The sequence below is a fragment of the Anopheles stephensi genome, chromosome X (assembly GCF_013141755.1).
Source record: "Anopheles stephensi strain Indian chromosome X, UCI_ANSTEP_V1.0, whole genome shotgun sequence".
NCBI classification, from domain to species: domain Eukaryota; kingdom Metazoa; phylum Arthropoda; class Insecta; order Diptera; family Culicidae; genus Anopheles; species Anopheles stephensi.
In genome coordinates, this window is record NC_050201.1 from 14,419,595 (window position 1) to 14,439,853 (window position 20,259).

Genomic DNA, 20,259 nt, shown 5'->3' on the forward strand with positions numbered 1-20,259 from the left:
GTATTATTGGAAATGGGCCCGCGTTTGCTAAAAGGACTGGCGATTTTAAATGTATCAACGTCAAACGTCATTGAAATCATCATAGAATCGAAACCGATTCCGACACCGTTTTGCCGATTCCGAACGGTTCCAGAGGTTCCAATGTTTGCCTGACGATTATACCGGTACAGCGGCTCCGGACGGCTAATAATTGCATACCGTTAGGCGCTTTGTCATGATAATCCAATGGGTATGTAAATTGAATTTAGTGAAATTTATTTTAATTTCATAGTAAATTTACCTCTAACTACAATTAGAATTTCATGCTACTAGTTTAGCTGAAAACAATTATTCCCAAGCAGTATCTACCGAAACATTACTCATGTCACCTCTGAAAAGATTCCTGATAATCGCGTGGATGCTTCCTGTCATCCAAATTCATTCACTGTCTTGCTTAGCTTCGATGGCAATTAATAACGGTACAGTTTTCAACTATTCCCACCATCCGCCCTGCTCCTTTCTATTTTGCCCTTCTACCCGAAGCTCCATCACCCATTAGAAAGAACGGTTATTGATCGTGCTAATTGGATGCGTGCAGTCTTCTTTTCTTTCGCTTCCCTGTGGGGTGCTCTTCTCACGCTAATTGATATTATTGCGCGCATACAGCAAAAATGTGGGTCGTCGCTTGTGGTCGCTGACCGAAGATGAGACCTGCCCAGTTCCCCCACCCCCTCACCCCCCTGGTGCACCAAACACGCCTCAACTTCTCGCGAACCGACGTGACGAGAAGAGAACACAGGAAATGAGCGAAGTTTTGCCTCCGCAGAGGCCCTAACTCCGGTGTCTTGTTAGACACACACACACAGAGAAAAAAATACGACACGAGAAAAGGTGTTGGTGTTGGGAGCTGCAAAACACTTTTCGCCGGCGTGAGGTCCGTAATTTATGCGCTAACATGTGTTTCCGGTTTCCTTCGCACAACCCAACAGCCGCCTCAGGGGTTCTTACCCGTGGGAGGGTTAGGGTTTTTTTTTTTCGTTTGTTGCTCTTGCTTGTGTTTTGTTTCTTCCAGAGGTTTGAGGAATCCTTCGGTAAACTTCCTCCCATGCTCCCTACCACCTACTACCAGCAACTGCTCCCCCCCTCCAAGCGGCTAGGCTCCATTACGATAAATCCGGATAATTGCTCGACTCGCGCACGGAAAACCTTCGTTCACCGCTAAAAGGAGCATCGCCGAGAACGGCAGGAGATTAGGAACTTTCTTGCCCTTTCGCTCTCTCGTTCGGTCGTTCGCGTTCATTTAATTTGCCCCCACCCCTATCCACCCAACTAGTGTGCACCGCTCACTGGATGGCGAGATGTTCAAAGGAGGAAATTCGCTGAGTCCAGAGTCACGCATGGTTCTCCTGGTGGTGGCATCACACACTCACACGCCGAGTTGCCTGATTAATGTGATACGCGCCAGCTTCGATGATAAGAGTAGATGCATGCGAAGGAACCGAAAGTTTGTGTGAGAGAGAGAGAGAGCGCGCGCGCGAGACCGATCGGAAAATTGATGAAAAATCGGCCGCTCGAAACACCCGACCCGAACCGGATGGCGGGCCACGGACGGATAGGCGAGGTTCGCGTGACCGGCGGTCATACATAACGCTACTGATTGGTGAAATTGGTTCATCCAATCTCTGCTTGTGGAGAAAAAAAGGAAGGGAGAGGGTGAGAGAGAGAGAGATAGGGTGGGCCGGGTGGATAGGAATCAGTAATGGAAAGGCAACGTTGGTATTTTGCAATCGTAAATCATCGTTTGCGGCAAAAACTCACCATCCTCTCACCAACACGCCCCGGTTTGGTGGGAGGGGGGGGGGGGATGGGAGTGAGGAATAAAAACTTTTTGGGTGCGATTTTGAAGGAAACACGGAATTTTTACACGACTCATAACTGCATTTAGCTCTCGGTGTGAGGGGGGGGGGGGAGGGGAGTGAGGAGAAAGGATGAGAGGTGGGAAGGGCAGGATGGCCGGCGCATAAATAAGTGGCCGTCTAGCGAACCGGGAGGCGTGAAGATCGCAAAGAATAATAGCAGCAATGGGCGTTTGGTGTTGGGCACAATGAGGAATGCTTTATTCTAAATCAACCCTTCTTCCTGTGTGCCTCACCACAACCACTCCACGAGTTGCATCCAAATTGAGTTTATACGTGTGAGCGAGAATATGTGTGTGTGTGTGTGAATGCGAGAAAAATGAAGATAATTTTATGAAGCGCGAATGAGTGCCTGACCATCTAGAGGGAAGAGGCTTTTCAAAAAATTTGACGATGGATTAGATTATGCGAAAGGCATTGAATTTACTACAAAATTTCAAAACTTAATGTGGAAAATCATTTTAAAAAACTGTCAAAAACGTGTAATAATGGTAAATAGTTGACACGATTGCATACATTTCGGCGCATTTTTTATAAGAATTTTTTACGAAAAAAAAACTTTTTTTTATGTTTTGATCGTTTCAAGTTGTATGATGGTTTTTTTAATCTGTTCCATTTTATTATGAAAATAATGTTACAGCTAGCAATACGGCCAGGCCGTTCCTTGTGAATAAAAAAAATGCTACAGCTGGAGACGAGATTTTGAGGAGGGGTTAGGAAAACCAACATTAAATTATTAAAATGATTGCTTGAGTAATAAATGGTATCGATGTACTGTCAAAAACAATCTATTAATATCTTCCCAAAAAAATCATACCTCAGTAAATTGTCTGTATAATAGTAGTACAATGCTAACACGATTGCATACCCTTAGGCGCGTAATAATTAGTAATATTCAAAATTTTACCAAGCACTTTTCACAGAGATTTGAACTTTTTTACGGTGAGGTTGGTAAAAGACTTGAGAAGGCCCTCCCTAGAATTTTTTGTGTGCAGCACTGTGGCCTGTCATTTTTATTGCACAGTGGGATTTTTGTATGGTCATAACTCGTTTCATATAAACATTGTGCATTGTTCGTTAATACTGTTACTGGACAGCGAGTAGAGCAAGATAATATAAATTGTAATATACATTGTAAGAAGTGATTTGAAATGTTATTATTTTTATTTTTCCTCCTTTTCTGAATATCTGTGCCCGTTAACAAGTATCCATCGAACCAATGTTCCGTTACAGTCCGGGAACACCGTGTATGTTGTAAGCCTGATTGGTCACTCCTAGCGTGACCAAAAATTATTATTTTTCTCCTGTAAGCCAATATAAATGGTCAGGATAGAGGGAGGGGGATTAAATCGAATAACAGGCAATATTTCATTCGACTTTATTCAACCATTTTTGACCACACTGAAAGCACCCTGTGAAGCTTTCGCAACGTGTACTGCGGATTGCATACATTTAGGCGAAAATCCTACAGTGCCCAACAAATGTTGTCACGGGGGGGTGACCTTCTCGAGTCTTTTATCGCGAGGTTTGCTTTATTTAAAAAATTGCTTGTTAATTAAATATAAATTAAATATAAGAGCTTTTAACAAAATTGTTCTTCAGTACATTCGTCAGCAATTTTAACTTCAGGACTTTCATCTATTGTTTATGTGGTGCAGAACTTTGAATTATTGTAGAACTACAATTCTTCAAAATATTTCGGAACGGGTCACTCGCACGGGACAAAAAAAGGGTAAAAGACTCGAGAAGGCCCCCCCCCCCCCCCCCTAACAAAATTTGTTAGGCACCATAGGATATACGCCTAAAGGTATGCAATCCGCAGTACACGTTGCGAGAGCTTCACAGTGTGCTTTCAGTGTGCTTTCAGTGTGGTCAAAATTGGTTGAAGAAAGTCGAATAAAATATTGTTATTATTCGATAAAAACGCCCTATCCCCTAACCTGATCATTCATTTTGGTAAAAGACTCGAGAAGGCCCCCCCTAGAATCTTTTGTGTGCAGCACTGTGGCCTGTCATGTTTGTTGTACAGTGGGATTTCTGTATGGTCAAAACCCATTTGATGTAAACATTGTGCATTGTTCCTTAATACTTAATAGACAGCGAGTTAATAGACAGCGAGTACAACTTGATACAATACATTGTAACAAGTGGTTTGAGCTTATGATATTCTTATGTTTCCTCCTTTGCTGAATATCAATGCAAGGTAACAAGTATTCATCGAATTACTGTTCCGTTACCGTCCGAGAACGCCGTGCATGTTTTAGGCCCGATTGTTCACCCCTAGTGCGACTGAAAACTAGTAAGAAGCTCCTGTAACCCAAAATGAATGGTAGGGTTAGCGGAGAGGGAATTTTAATCAAATAATAACAATATTTTATTCGACTTTCTTCAACCAATTTTGACCACACTGAAAGCACACTGAAAGCTCACTGTGAAGCCCTCGCAACGTGTACTGCGGATTGCATACCTTTAGGCGTAAATCCTACAGCGCCTAACAAATTTTGTCAGGGGGGGCCTTCTCGAGTCTTTTACCTTCATTTTGGCTTACAAGGGCTACGTACTAGTTTTCGGTCGCACTAGGGGTGAACAATCGGGCCTATAACTTGGACGGCGTTCTCGGACGCTAACGAAACATTAATTCGATGAATACTTTTTACCGGGCATAGATATTCAGGAAAGGAGGAAAAATAAGAATATCAGCATTTCAAATCACATGTAACAATGTATATTATCATGTTCTACTCGCTGTCTAGTACAAGTATTAAGGAACAATGCACAATGTTTATATCAAATGAGTTTTGACCAAACAAAAATCCCACTGTACATAGAAAACGACAGGCCACAGTGCTGCACACAAAAGATTCTAGGGGGGACCTTCTTGAGTCTTTTACCAAAAAAAGTTTAATAAATAAAATATTCAACAATTCAATAAAAAAAACACATAATTCAATACCCTGATATTAGCTACTAGGACTAACGTTGGAAATGCAGTAATACACGATTTCAAAACAAAAATATTTTGCACACTTTCCGGCGTTGACCTTCATGAACAAATTTTAACGATTAACTGAAGAGTTGAAAAGGAAAATCCAAATAAGCATTACGATTAAACCAATTTTCTGTGTGCTATAAACCGTATTTCCTTTCAATCGAACAAATTAAAATGATGCGCCTAAATGTATGCAAAATGCATTGCATTATCGGTTTTTTAATTATTATGTTTCTAAGTGAAGCTTAAATGAATTAATTAAGAATTATAGCTTTTCGGATGCAAACAAGACTAAACGAACATTAAGATTTCTTTTCTGAGCCATTCTATAATAGAATAAAAATAATTAAACCCCTTTAGGCGGCTGAAGCCGATCATTGTTTTTCTCTCGATTGTACCTACAATTTTTATTTTCCTCATTTTCGTTGCAGTCTTTCGAAGAAAAAAGTCCCCATTTTCCTTCCTTCCCCACTACTCCCTCCCACATCCACTTCCTTACAGCTTTCTTAAAGTATATCCACCGTCGGCGAAATAATGGTTAAGCACAACAATTTGCCACCCGAATTTGCGAGCGGTCGAGTAAAACGGTGAACGGGGTGGCGCATTTTCGTGACCATCATCGTCGTGTTGCACCAAACAAGTCCCACAATATGTTTCGATCGCACACACACACACACGCACCGAACAAACGAGTAGAACTAAGCAAAAATTTTTGTGCCCGCTTTGCAGAAAATGCCCCCCTCTCCCTCTCCCTCAACCGGTTTTTCGGGTTGAAATTTTTGGTCCAGAATGTATGTATGTGTGTGTGTGTTTGGGATGAACCGTTCATACCGCTCGAAGGCACCGGATGGTGGACCGGCCAAGATAAATTGCTTCAGAAACTTTTTGATAGTTCGATTATCTATCGGCGCGCCTCCGAACAGAACCTAATCTGGTACACAGGCTTCAGAAGGCTTTGGAGCAACGGGGTAGGATGCGGTAAGGAAGGACTGTGGTGCAGATTTTTTTTTTCTTTTGCTTCTCCCGGGCGCAAGTGCAAGCGTCTCGGGCAATCTGTCTCGATGGTGGAGAATTTTCGCGGCTCACAGCAAAAAAAAATTGCCATCCAACAAAATGTTTGATGATTTAGTATACCCCCACCAGCAGCGCCATTTTGTTCCGATTTTATACAGTACAGGCCGGTGTGGCATGGAATATTGAAACTATTTTGTTGCCGCACTCTACCGCACGCCGTACGGAAGATGCAGTCTACTGTTTATCTTCTCGATACCACACCGTAAGCTCAAGAACCAGCTCTGAAGACTTGGATGTGTGAAAAGACATATTTTGGATGACGTTAGACTTATAGCCGCCATAGTGCTGTACAAGAGGAACGCCATTTTGTTTCCAAGAAACAAACGAAACCCCCAAAGTACCTCTGCATCGTGCTCTGTGATTTGCCTACTAACATTCACATTCCCGATCATCCTTTCATTCGTCATTTCTCCAACAAGCGCCGATTAGAATTTTGGTGCCGTGACCAGGATCCGCTTGGAAAAAGCAGTAGAAAACCCATCCGGTTCGACTGAGCCGAGTCCGGAAAGAAGCATTGATAGTGAAGGCAAATAAGAATGAATGCAAATGCGATCTTACCCTTCCCTACACACCTTTCTCCTTAACCCTTCCCTCCCCCCCCCCCCCGCCATACACCATCCCCTCTTTCAATCACTCTCTTAACCTCCCTTTCCTGTCAAGGTTAGGCGAAAGACAAAGTGAAATTATTTCTCTCTCCCCGTTTTGTTTTTTTTGTGCCCTCTCTCGCTCTCTCTCTCTCTCTCTCGCTCTCTGTCTCTCTGTTGGAAACACATAATTAAAAGCACCACAATGTGAGACCACTTCTTCAAAGGTCCTGCTTCATGAGACACACACACACGAACCAAAAAGTATGAGGGAACCACGCTTTTCTTTGGTGTGGCTCATTTTCTTTTCGCCAACTAAGCCGTTCGCTTTCCCCCCCAATTGTTGATCATTTGCTCAGCTTTTGTGATGATGTTTGTTTAACGCTTTTGATGTCCTTTTATGAGCGACCTAGCACCCTCACACGCTCTCGTTCCCTCTCTCTCTCCCTCTCTCTCTCTCGCTTTCCCTTCTTTTTTGTTACGAATCTTGGTGCGAATTTTCTTCTTTTCTTCGTGTGAGGTGGTACACGTGCACACCCATACCGTCACCCCTTTTTTCCTTAATTTTTTACCGTCCCCTCTCCCTCTCTCATCCCCTTTTCACCTTCCCCATCCAAAGGGTAAGGGTTTCGTTCGGCAGCGGTGGTTAATGTCAGGTTCAGGTTTTTACACCGGTGCGCCTGAATGTATGCACACCTGGTGCATGGTGCTCAATTTCGTGCAAATTAAACGCCGGATGCCGCTTTTTGCTTTCCCCCACGCACACACACACGTTTTTATTTCCAGTGCTGTTTTTTTTCACCTTCACTTCTTTCTTCTATTTCCTATTTCACCTTCCGAACACTAAAATTTAAAAAAAAACCTCCACACACAACCTCATCCATTTTCATTTCGTTTTTTTTTTTCTTTCTCACACACAGCTGCTTCGTATTGTTCTGTGTTGCTGTGTGGGTACTGCTGACTGCTACTGGTACTTTTGGTATGCAACCAGCTCTATCGGGTGGTTGTGCTGGGTGGGTGAGGGAGAAAAAAAAATTTTTTAGCTTTAAAACGTGCAGGCGAAGAAACACACTGTCTAAGCTGGTACGCAAGCCAGCATTGTACTGCTTTACCGTTTCGCTTTCTTCCGTCTGCCTCTCCCCTACTTTCCCTACAACCCTTATTCACCCCTTTCGTGATAAAACACCTAAGGATGGCACCCCATTTGCCACCTCCAATTAGGGCCGCTTTTGTAAATATGAGCACACCGGGAAACAGAAATGGGCCCCCGGTACGATTATACACTGAAAATGAAGCTTCCAAATGGTACCAAATAGACAGTGAAATGGTAGAAAAAAAATAGAAGAAGAACGAAGAAACGCACACACATCACATACACTGTTGTACAAAAAAAAACCGAAAAGACCATTATGGAAGCAAAATAAGTCGTAAATGCTTAAATAAAAGTTTTCCCAAACGTCTTGTTTTGCTTTATACTCAATCTCAGTAAACTCGTACTATAAAAATATTATATCATATAACCAAAACTACCAAAATTTAAAAAAAAACTAATATATGTCAAGATGCGAAAATGATCAGATGAAATCTGAGAACTCCAAGAGGCCATTGATCGTATTTTGAATTGTTGGTTGAATAAGGAACTCTGCTCCAACTGTCGCCCTATTACATACTGAAGATGTCCTCAATCGAGGTTGATGTCTATGCTTTTTAGAGAGAGAGAAAGAGTGATCCAACATAGCCATGGTTTTCATGACCAAAGAGTCTGTCACAAGCTTCGATATTTGGTGTTGAGTCTTAGGTGCACATAAGTAAAAAGATGCACCACAGCTCTTAATTTCTGATCGTGATCGATCGATCTGATGTTGAGATATTGCATTGTCAGTATAACTTGATGAAGTTGGAAACCAGATGGAGAAGGTTAAACCACTAAGTATGAAGGAATGGTTCCTATCAAACATACAAGGATCGAAATCCATAATTGGTTTGAATGCTGAAAAGATCTTATCAGGTCCAACAGTAGCCAACAAGAATTGTGAATTGTGTTATCTGGTAACCTGGAAATGCTTGATGAAGGCAGTATCCCTGACAGTACCCTAAGGACGTCGTAGACATAGTGGCCATAGTATCCAGAATTACTCCATGAAAAAATATAGTACAAAGCGTTATGAGAAGAAGAAGAGAGAATACGTTCCAGAATATTCCTGACGGCTATAAGGCTCGTGAGAAGAACTATATTGGTTTAAATATATTCCTGAAACCCTTCCAATAATTGCCAGTATATCCTAGGTAATTCTATGAAAAAGAGATCTTAATGAGCTCCAAGGAATCCAACCCGGTTCCATAACTGACCCACTGCAATATTTCAAAGATCCACTCAATTCCTTTCACAATCCTCCAAATTCTAACAGGTCCATCTGAAGCTCTCACGTTTACAGTTGATCTTCCTGCTATGTATTTCGAACTTCAATTAAGACTCTGGTGATCTGAAGAATGGGCGGCCCGGTGGCCGAGGCGACAGTGGCGCCGGTCTTCACACGGCGGGCCGGGGTTCAAATCCCATCCAGACCGTCTCCCTGTACTTAAGGCTGAATACTTTTCTACGGGTAAAATCAAGTCACAGAAAGTCAGAAATGGCAGGCCGAGACCTCTCGAGGTTGTAGTGCCAAAGAAGAAGATCTGAAGAAGACTTACAGGTATAGTAACAAATAGGTTCTAGTTCAGTTGCCCTGTCAGGTGCTGAGCTGCTACTAAAGTCCTCGTCTGCAAATCCAATATTCCGGCTATTCTGACGGACACGTCAACGTTATCACTCTTTCCCAGTCTGGGCCTCTGTCCAAGAAAGAGGCCTGTCTGATTGCGAAAATCAAGAGTCCCGTTGTAAGATTCTACTGTATGATTGCAAGGTTCCACAATGGGCATGCAATATGCCAATATCCATTATCACCCTCACACTTCCCAACACTCTTTTTTCAAGATTATGTTGAAAAATATACTTTTTTCTTTAAACTTAAGGTTATTTAAAAATTTTAAAACCAATATTACGAAGAAAAATGAACCGTGAGAACATTGAAAATATGGAAAGTAAAGTTAAAAAAAATCTACAAAACCTATCTGATATCTCAGATCCGATTTTGCACCACAGTGTACATCAAGTGTGCAACAAAAGGGGAACAAAAAGGGTAAAACAAAGTAAGCAAGTACTAGAAGAAAAAGCTAACGAATAAGAAAAAATAGGCGACAAACTACACACCGCATACGGGTCCGTTTATAGCACCGCGTTGTTAGTTTTCCTTTGCCGGTTTGAGGTTAGGGCTTTTTTTTTCTTTTTGCTTCTCCACTCTATTGTGCGCCATTTTTCTTTTGCTTTCCCACTATATTGTAACCAGTCTTGGCCACCCTTCCTAGCGAGAAATGTATGGCCATATATGTGGGTGTGTGTGTGTGTGTGTGTGTGTGATAGGATGTCTAATTATTTTTTTGTTTCGCACCAAACCACAAAAGAACCAGCCCAAGCGAAATGGATAATGAGTCATGCAATTTTGCACCACCGACATTATAGATAGGCTTCTCACACTTTTTTTCATTGGGTGGTATAAAACCACAAAGGTAAAATGCCGCGGGCAGAGTTGAAGAGCCGGTAGACACCTGGTCAGCAGGTGTTGTTCAGGCGTAGGGCGTGAGACAGATGAAAACGGACGCGCCAGTGTTCCGAACGCGGGTCACCCGAAACTGCTGCTTACTAGCAGGCTAACTTACCTTTCCGAAGATGATGGCAAAGGTTAAGAAAGCAACCTGGGGGACGGATTTGTACGCTCACCCAGACCACCCACCCACCCCAAACCGAACCGAGGACCATTACAAAGGGATGAAATGTTATTAAATTCCATTGGAAATTTATGAAGACAACGTGACATCGCCCGAACCATCGCTGCGGTTCCTGTGTTGGCTGCGCCAACAGGGGGGAAAAGGTGCGAGAGGATAAGGTGGGGGGAAGCGAGGAAATGGAAACCGTAAAGACGCGTGCCGTGCGCGGGTTTTTGACAGCATAATTCGTGCGCGGAACGCACTTAAAATCATCCTCCAACGGCATCGCAATGAACTCGGCGGAAGATTCAAAGCAATAAGGGAAAGGGGGGGGGGTGAGGAGGTGATGGAGGCATGGGCGGGGGAAGGTGTTGAAAGGTGTTCGTAAATGAATGGGAAGCCTTGGCACCCAGTTGACTGAAAGAAAACGCTTACCGAGGATAATTTTTTAATTCGCATTGCATACCTTTAGGCGCATTTATTTTTCTGAGGCGCTCAAACACCTCTGGGTGAGTGATTTCTTAGAAGATGCCTTTCAGACCTTTAATAAAACTCTTAAGAAAATCATTTTTGACTAGCATTACATACCTTTAGGCGCATGTCTAGCTCAGAAAGGTAATAGCGCCTCAAAGTATGTGATTTTTTAGAAGATGTCTATGAGGCCTTTAAGAAGACGCCTGAGCGAAACATTTTTGAATTCGTGTTGAATACCTTCAGGCGCAATTCTTACTCTGCGTAGCGAAAGTGCCTTAAAGTATGTGATTTTTGATGAGATCTTTTGCAGGCTTCTAATAAGGTTGTCGCCTGGGAATAGAGAGGTGCCACTTGAAGGGAACGAGATCGCAAAAAAAAATTCAAAAATAAAAGAGACTCCGAAATTAGTGAACAGATAAACCTGTCTAACAGAGAATGTGAGATTCACGAACGGAATGAAGGGAAGGACAACTACGGATATTCGAGGTCGAGCTTGCGCCTTTACTCTCCTTAGATTCACTTATTTATTGTCACCAAGTGACATTCTCCATTCGCAAACTACCCCAATGGGAAGATTCTGCCCCTCTTTTCTACATTTTCTTTCTAATAACACGATTTCTTGGTGACACGTACCAGCAAAGAAGATAATGAAAGGATTGTCTGGATGCAGGCGTACGTCAAAAATGGTCGTCTTATCCTTATAAGCGAACCGAGTACGCCCCTAGTGCGTCCCTTTTTCGGAAAAAGCAAATTATTATTAAAGAATCCGGAAATGACGCGCACGCTATTAGTAATGGAAGGGCTTCCGGAACGTTATTTAGTTAGAAGATGGGCTGAATGTGCGAGTCTGTGTGTTTGGGGAGTAGTTGCCGAGCGTAGACAACAACGATTACTATAACTTGTGTTATTAAATGAGGATGGTTTTTAATTAAGCCTTTGATGAACGAGTACGAGCAGGAGGCGTTGTAATGTATGGGGTGAGATAGGGAAGCACGCAGGGTACGCTTTACTACTGCTCCAAACATATTGGACCAGTTTGACCTTCCTCGGAAGCGAACAGGAAAAACCCGAGACGTCTCATTGCTGCTTACGGACAGCTTCGTTTCTGAGCCCGATACCTAAGATATTGGTGTTGGTTAACGTTGACTACTTAACTGGATAAATCATCACGCCCGAGGGCACCGATCCGGAGTCGGTGAAGCTCACATTTCCCCCAGTTTGCTGGGTACGATGTCATCTAACAGCATGCTCAACCCTTCCGTGTTGCTAGAGTCATCCACCCCAGCACAAAATCCCTTACCACAACAGCGAACGGCGAAAAGAACATTGAGACGATTATACCCTCGATGACAAACGGTTTGATTGTCGTGGCTGGTAAGCGCGTGGCGGAATCCGTAAATCATCGCATCATCATCTTCATTAAACGAATTTATGTCCCACGTCCCCACGTCATTCGCTCAGACACTTCTCCGCAATTCCCACCCGACAGCTCTCCAAGGATTGTGATGGCGAGTTTTGTGAACTTGTTTTGTGTAGAATCGTTCCTTGTAATTTCCTGTCAAAGGTCTCTCTCTCTCTCTCTCTCTCTCTCTCTCTCTCTGTGTCTCTGGCTCCATGTCTCTGCTTCATCGTTCGAAGCTTACATCAATCTTTGCGTTCAATATCCGGCCGGCCGGAAACAGGCAATCAAAAACCATTTAAACGGGACTTGTCGAGGTTTTGTCTCCGGTTGAGGTGTCTGCTCAAACATCAACACGCGACAATTTATCCACTGACACGCTGCCAGCTTTGTGCAAATCTTTCCCTTCGGGGCCGGGGCCAACGTATTGCTTTCGTACCCGTCAAGGTGAGAGATCGGTGAACAGCGAAAAAAGGGGTTTGACGCCTTCCACACAAAAAAAAAACAAACTCTTGGGGATAACTTCGTTTTATTGGGAAAATTCATTCACGCCAACCGTTTGCGTGCCCCTTGGATGGGGATGCATTGAGCGAGGGAAGCGAATGAGTGGTGTGATCCGCACAAACATACAGTAGGTTGCGTGAAAGTATGTCTGTGATTCAAAATAATTTATAAAAAATCTTTTTTGTTGTTTGAGTTGCATATATTTATGCGTTTTTTTTTATTCTGTAATAGATTTCAAATTTGTTCAAAAGCAATTTGAGGCCAAGACCGCCCTTAGGAATAAAAAAAAACTGTTGAATGATAAAATTCATTTCCACAAAAATCTGTTAAATTTTTGCTCTAAATGCATGACTTCTAACATTTTGGAGCTAAAATGTAACTAGCTTTCTAATCAAACTGACTCGCCAAAATAGCTAACACAAAAGTCATTCGAGGGTTTTTCGGACAAAAATCCTAAAATCAATCAAATGCTCAAAACGTTATGAAACTAAATTACTTTTTTAGCATCTTAAGGTAAGGTCAGCTCGTTCTTTCTTCGGGAAAGTTGAGGGTGTACGCAAGTTTGGGGGTAATTTTCAATGCGTCTTTATAGTAAACTTTGTTCTCACAAAAAAAAAATGTTGTCCTTATTACATGTTCCTTCGTGTTCCGGGCGTCGGTCTAGATGGGATTTGATCCCCAATGCCATGTTTAGCTGGCGCCACTACCACCCGTCAAATGACCATTGAGACCAACTGCATTTCTGTTTCAATTTGATAAAAAAGTCGGTTCTGTGCAAAAGAGCCATCAAAGATATCAAGTTTGGAAAATAATGTTATATCATTACACTCTCTAAAATCTCGAACATTTTTATTAAGATAATACCATTCTACATTGACGAAGGCTCATACGATACTATACCACCTAACATTGATTTGGCATACGTTGAATGTAGATAAATTCTCCGTTCTGTCACGTTGTAGGCATAAACAGTTTTACAACAATTTTTCTTGTCTTCGCTGGAGTGTAAAAAAAAACTCTAATTTAGTTATTTATTTAGAATTTTCACACATTTTGTGAGATCGCAATTATCAACTATTTGCACCGTGAGTTATCGAATGGAATTATAAATGTATGAACTTGAGCTTAAGGAATCTGCCACCAGCGTCCTTTCAGGAGAAAGCATTACCGTTGGATGGAGGGAGGAGCGAAATGTTAAGTTGATTTAGGTGCCTCGTATTGGAAGAGTTAGGGTCTGAGGGCCTCGCTAGCAATTGCCCGTGAGATAGGAGCCCACGGTCACACGTTATAAAACATCGAAAACCTCAGTGTCCAATTGGATACCAACAGAAAAAAAAATTATTGTTTTGACATTGCGGCTCCTCTCCAAGTTTACCAGGTTTACCATGACCCCTGAAGCTCGCGGTTCAACAGTTTAAACCTTTTGGCGGGCGTCTTCTAGGAAGGAGTACTGTAACGTACCAACTTTCCTGAGTTTCTTCCTGCGATTAAATTCATTCGTTGTTCTAGAATCAACATTAAAAATAGTTTGGCAATCATTGAACACCTAACGAAACAACCAATATATTGGATTTATCCGGAAAATTCACCAAAATGTGAAGCATTTGTACTTTAAAAAATGCATTAAAATCACGTTAAAATCAATTTTTCTATAAAATAACAAAAACACACCTACGTATACCACATCAACGCACCATACAAACTATACTACCGAACGGGGAACGAACAGCGGAGAAGTAACGCGGGTTTTTATAGTGTTTTTATTTCCTTCTCAATGCCAAGTGCTTGTATTTACATGAAAATTATCAATATTTTATAAACATGTGAACATAATATCAACATTTAATTGTTAATCATTGAACACTAAAGGTAAAATAATCTTAAAAAATATTTATCTTAAAATGGTAAATGATAAATGGTGAAATCTTCAAATGGTTCAAAAATAATGGCATTCACTGTAGATTGCCATTACTTCACTCATTCACACTCGAACTCCGGAAGGCGGAAATGAAAGACATCTCCCACACACACTCTCTTTTTCTCTCTTTCTCTAGGGAACGGAGTGTGAAATGTTGATAAAGAGGAAAGGAGACAAGCGACTGGTGCGAATAACAGGATCAATGATGAATCATGAGACGAAAGTTTGCCTTAAAATTAAATATTTCCACGATTTTTCCACGGTTTTGTTTACCATCCCACCCCTTATCAGTTTCTTTTTCTACCTTCCCCCTTACTTCATATGCACTGTCTCTCTCTCTCTTTCTCTCTCTCTCTTTCTCTCTCTCTCTCTTTCACTCGCCCTCTATAACTCATTTCCTACTTTTGTAAACAGTATTTGTGTGAAAGTGTGTATGTAATCAACAGCTTCACCACCCGCGCCTTCTGTGTTCAATAACATCCCTTGCCACCTCGCCCCCCTCCCCCACATCCCCCTTCCCATCCTTCTCTTATTCACGATTGAATGGAAAAACCACGGAGGCACACACCCGGGCCATACAATTCATTGCCCATTAAACGGCGCATTCCATTGCATACTTTACGGGCGCTCAAGGTGACAGTTCGCTGCTGTCAGTTTTGTGTGTCTCCTTTCTGCACAAAAGGTATGAGAGGTGAAAAGTTTTGTTTTTCTTTTGCGCTTCTGTGCTGAGGGAAAGATCGAGAAAATACGCCAAATGATAGATAGTAATTAAAAAAGCTGGCGCCGCACCCACACACCGGGCCCGGGCACCGAGATTCCTTCGTCAAATGAAGTGACGCCTCCGCGAAGGTTTAATTGCGTTAGTTGATGCGAGCAGCAGGGCTTTGCGTCTGGGAGGTGTTTTTCCCCCACCTATCAACCTTTTCATTTTATTTCAATTCTCAGCAGGTATTTTCACCTGTCAAAACGATTAGTTACAACGGAAATGGAACGGTAATAACGTTCGAGTTCCCTCAGGGGATACCCCCTGGTACAGGAGATGTCAACACAGAGAGAGCGAAAGAAAAAGAGAGCTATAAATTTTAGCTATAGACGATAAAAAAAAATCTTTATGTGTCATCTTCTTTTGGGACTTCCTCTGCGATGTTCACAAATTTCAAATCCGGGATATTGAAGTTCACTAATGAAGCGCCCTCTAGCGACACACGACTTGTCACATGTTAGTAAAACACGAACACTAATAAATCTTTCGCTCTCTTAGCGAGTGGATATTCAAATGAACTCTCTGCAGTCTCTTCCGAGGACCGTTGCATGCCGCGTGAGCGTATTTCTCATCGTTACTGACATTAAAATTGCACCTGAGGATGTTTTGGGACCACCATTATTTACTACCCAAAACGCCTTTCTATAAAATTATCTCAAAATAAAAACCCAAAAACTGCGACAAAAACCCGGCCACACTACTACTCCAGGTTCGGTGAGTGCAGTAACAAAATTATAGGTCCTACTGCGAGTCCAACTGCTGCAGTATGGACTCCAGAATTGCGTGTCGGTAACTACTTTAACCCGGGTGGTCTTTGCTAACTGGCCGATGTAAAGCAGATAAACGCGCTAGCGCGACCTATCTGGATGACAATTGTAGTAGTAGACCTTCAGCGGAGTGTGAGACCAGCTCCAACAAAACTTGTGGTAAAAAAAAACGTTAAAAGTTGAGTCCTTACCCAACCGGATATCGGAAATATGTCCCCATTTTTATCGAAGCATCTCGATCTGCACCGACCGAAAACCCCATCCGGAGAGTGCATGGGACGATTTATGTGGCGAGAGCGGGCGTGTGGATTTTGCATCCAGCACACAATGGGACTTGTGGACGAGAAGTTAACGCGTTCGAAGTCTCGCCCGCTCCTCCTATTGTGTGCTGTAGCGTCGGGCCGACAGAAGAATCCCGAACACTTTAGAACTTCGAATGATATTCCGGAGCACCCAAACCGAACCAACAGAAGCGAAAAAAAACCGAGTGTGTGTGTGAAAGAACTCCGAGTGCGTCGCCCGTGTGTGGGTGTGCGTTGGAAATTCCCCTTTTTTTTTCAAACTAATAAAATTCGGGCTAAGTTTGGCTGTGTCCGCTGGCGCGAAGGGTAGTTGCAGGAAATAACCTAATATCCTTCGTGCATCCGCTCTTGCTACGGTTCTCATTCCCGGCTCGCAGCTCGTGTCTTTTGGTGGCGTTTCCGATTCAGAACCGTGCGCACAATGGGTGAAAGAGGAAGGGAGGGGGTGGATGGGAATGAGGAAGGGAGCGAGGTGTAAGTGAACGTATGGCAGGCGAGAAGGACGACTACTACTATTTTCAAATTGGTGTGTGATGCCGTTTTTAAGCACGAGCACGAAACCGGACGCATCCGAAAATGACATTTCGTAGCATACATTCGGGCGGAGGGGGGGTGCATATAATAATCCACGCTCGGCAGGAGTGTCCCGCACTCCGGCTCGCTTGCGATTCAAAATGTAGTCTGTGCATGAATAATAAAGACGATTGTCAGAGTGTGTGTATATGTGTGCGTGTATGTATGACGGACCACAAGGCGCCGTGGAAAAGATGTATCTGAACAGATTTATCAAGCAAGAATAGCGTCGGGGATGGATGCGTGATGAGTGAGGGAACGCGGGACGAGGGAAAGGAATGATGACGAGGGTTAAAGAACTTAATAACGATGAAAGAAGAGCTGCTTTGTATTTTATAAAGTGATGAGCGGTGTAGTCTTTTCTTAACAACTGTGAAAATGTTGCCTCATGTTTAAATGAATATTATAATTAAAGCATTATTGGCTCCATTTTAGCTCGAATAGCATCAAATGCCAAAGGAAAAAAAGAAAAATTTGATTAAATTAACAAATAAATGACAAGACGCACCTTAAAAGCCAATATTAGGAAGCTGATCCCTTAAAACACGGCTTCCTGAGCTTCCCAAGGATTGATACGCCTAAAACTATGCAATAGCAGTTATTAAAACCGTTTCTAACCCATCCATCAATACGGACGTTCATTGATAGTAAAAAATGATGTTCTTTAGAAACCCCTGTTTTATTATCAAAGGAATGAATTTAATTTAATTAGGTAGATTACAGCGAGGATTAAGACTAGTTATCAGTCGATATGATAACCCGATAATAAGCCGTAATACTGGGTAAGAGTATCACACGACATTATGAATGAAAGCCAAAAAATGCATAGTCACCTGGAGATATCTCAAAAATGACAACTGATAAGATGTCTTGAACCTCGAAGCCGTTTATGCGAGTTAGTGAAGTACTCTTCTTTGGCACTAAAAACCTCGAGAGATCTTGACTTCAATTACCCGTAGCTAAATGGTTAGTTTTGCAGTTAAGGAGACGATCTGGTTGGGATTCGATAACCAGTCTTACCGTGCGACCTATGTCGCTTCCGTCTCTTCAATGAGTCTACCGACACGCAACGAATCTGGAATCTGGAGCTCATACACCATAGTTTTCGTATGGTGCTATTGCCTTATCTATCCCTCTATTGAGATGTCTTTATCTTGAAGACTTGTGCCCATTCTTGAATATTTTCCCCACGGAAAATGTCCGTTGAAATTCAAATACATTTTCAAAATAGAAACTTTATCCAAAAGCCTCACGGGAAGTTCATTTTATCTCATCCAAGCTTCACCGGGAAAAGCTCACAAAAGCTTCACTCACGTAAGACTTTCTGAATGCTTTTCCCGAAAGCTACTAGCGGAAGCTTTAATTTTCCGAAAGTTTTCACGCTGTAACCCAATTGCTTGCTGAGAGGGAAAATCAAGCAACTGATAAGGTAGAAAGAATACTAAAAATGTTTTTTTTTATTTCTGATGATTTTTTATGCAAATTCTTCCAATGTAGACTACAACGCTTTCAATAAGAGCTCTATGTAAACTTATTAAGAACGCCTAGATGTAGACAAACAACCTATCAACCATATTGTTATAAACCTCGATACCGTGCTTTCGACTGGAATTAAAATGGCATTTAGCTATCTGGGACAGCTTCTTAAAGCCTACAAACAAGCCCCATGTACGGTGTTACCACAGCAACTGAATTGGTTGTTTATTGCGTTTTGAGCTCAACACTATCGATTAAGATTCTCTTTCAGAAAAAGGTTTACCTAAAATCGTTCGTTCTACACAACAAAACCATTTCGGTGAAGATGAAAAAGCTGCCGCCACCAAAGCGACCACCACGAATACCCCCCAAACGGGACTCCGAGCAAGAGCAGCTAATAAAATCACTCGAACAGAAGCTCCAGAAGGTAAGTAGCGTACGGGGTGCTTCGATTTGTTTGAACTCCGTGCTTGCTTTCTCTCCCCCGCTGCAGCACACACCGAGTGATCCGATCGATCTGGATATGACGCACATTATCCCTAGAAGGTTGTATAATCGGTTGAGGCGTATGGTGAAGCTACCACCGTACGATGATCGGGAGTTCGAAGGGATTCTTGCCGTCCGTCTCCAGGATCCACCCGGCTCGAGTGATGGCGAACGACGCAGTACAGACGACGAAGATGATCGTACGCTGGAGCGTGCCGGGGATGGAGAGGGACGGGACGAGCAACCCTTTGAGCTGATAGTGGAGGAACGGTCAGCTGCCCGGTCACGGATCATACCGACCGACACGCAGAGCAACTGGATGGAGGCTTACTTGCGAAAGACGGGCAATGAGCGTATCCAGTGGCAAACGAAGTACTACCGAACGGACCAGAAGTTGCTGGATAAGCCACTGTTTCAGCAGATTGAAGAGTTGATAGATCTGGGTGCTCAGGATTTCTCCGAATGGTTGAACGGGCTCGGTGCGGAAAAGTCCAACATTACGAAGGACATCATCAAGCAGCTGTTCTCGATTGAGATAGAGGATGAGATGGCGAGAGCGCTACGGGTAGACACTCGCGAGATCCGAGCTATCCCGACGGATGCCGCTCGGCACTGGAACCTGGAGCATGTGAGTTAGATGTAAGGTGAGGAGTTGAAGTTGCAGAAATGTATCGCTTCAAATTGAAACATTGCAGATGGCGCTCCAGAACCGTATCGCACAGGTGATGGCAGCCGATCGGCGTGCCATGGCGAAGGTCCGCACACAGCACGTTGCCTTCGGACGTACGCTCCCAGCCGAGTTGCGCACCACCAGCCGTACCGATTCGACCGACACGATCGAGCCCGAATTTCCGGACGATCTGCGTACGCTGCGCGCCCTCTTCCAGGACATTCGTCATCTGCGCTCGGTCCGCTATCTGATCGACCATCTGCGCACGCGGCCGGACATTCAGCGGCCCCGATATCTGCTCGACGCTGGCCTCTTCCGGTCGGGCACAGGTGACCGGACCACACCGTTCTATCAGCAGGTGCTACCACGGAAAGCAATCCTCGACAGTGTGCGGCACAAGCAGCACTAATCCTACCCCGTTATGCATCGCGATAAGCGAGCACCGTTACGTTATCTGTAGTCGAAGAAGAGGACCACGAAAGGAGTCGGTCGAGAGGGGCATGCACGATGTGAGTGCAGTTTTGACTTTACTAAAATAAAACGGAGCCGAGATAAGGGATTCGCATCAAGGCTTCTCTTCT

General features: G+C 43.2%; 1 protein-coding gene across 2 annotated transcripts; it reads left to right on the forward strand.

The window, feature by feature from the left end:
* Positions 1 to 18,453: 18,453 nt before the first annotated feature.
* LOC118509755 lies at positions 18,454 to 20,247 on the forward strand. Of its 2 annotated transcripts, XM_036050896.1 has the most exons (3): positions 18,454 to 18,949; positions 19,016 to 19,636; positions 19,704 to 20,247. In XM_036050896.1, the coding sequence occupies exons 1-3, from the start codon at positions 18,713 to 18,715 to the stop codon at positions 20,085 to 20,087; spliced, it is 1,242 nt and encodes a 413-aa protein (XP_035906789.1). In that variant the 5' UTR covers positions 18,454 to 18,712; the 3' UTR covers positions 20,088 to 20,247. The 2 variants fall into 2 exon arrangements, with proteins under 2 accessions (XP_035906789.1, XP_035906782.1); XM_036050889.1 differs by having other exon boundaries at positions 18,454 to 19,636.
* Positions 20,248 to 20,259: the final 12 nt, after the last annotated feature.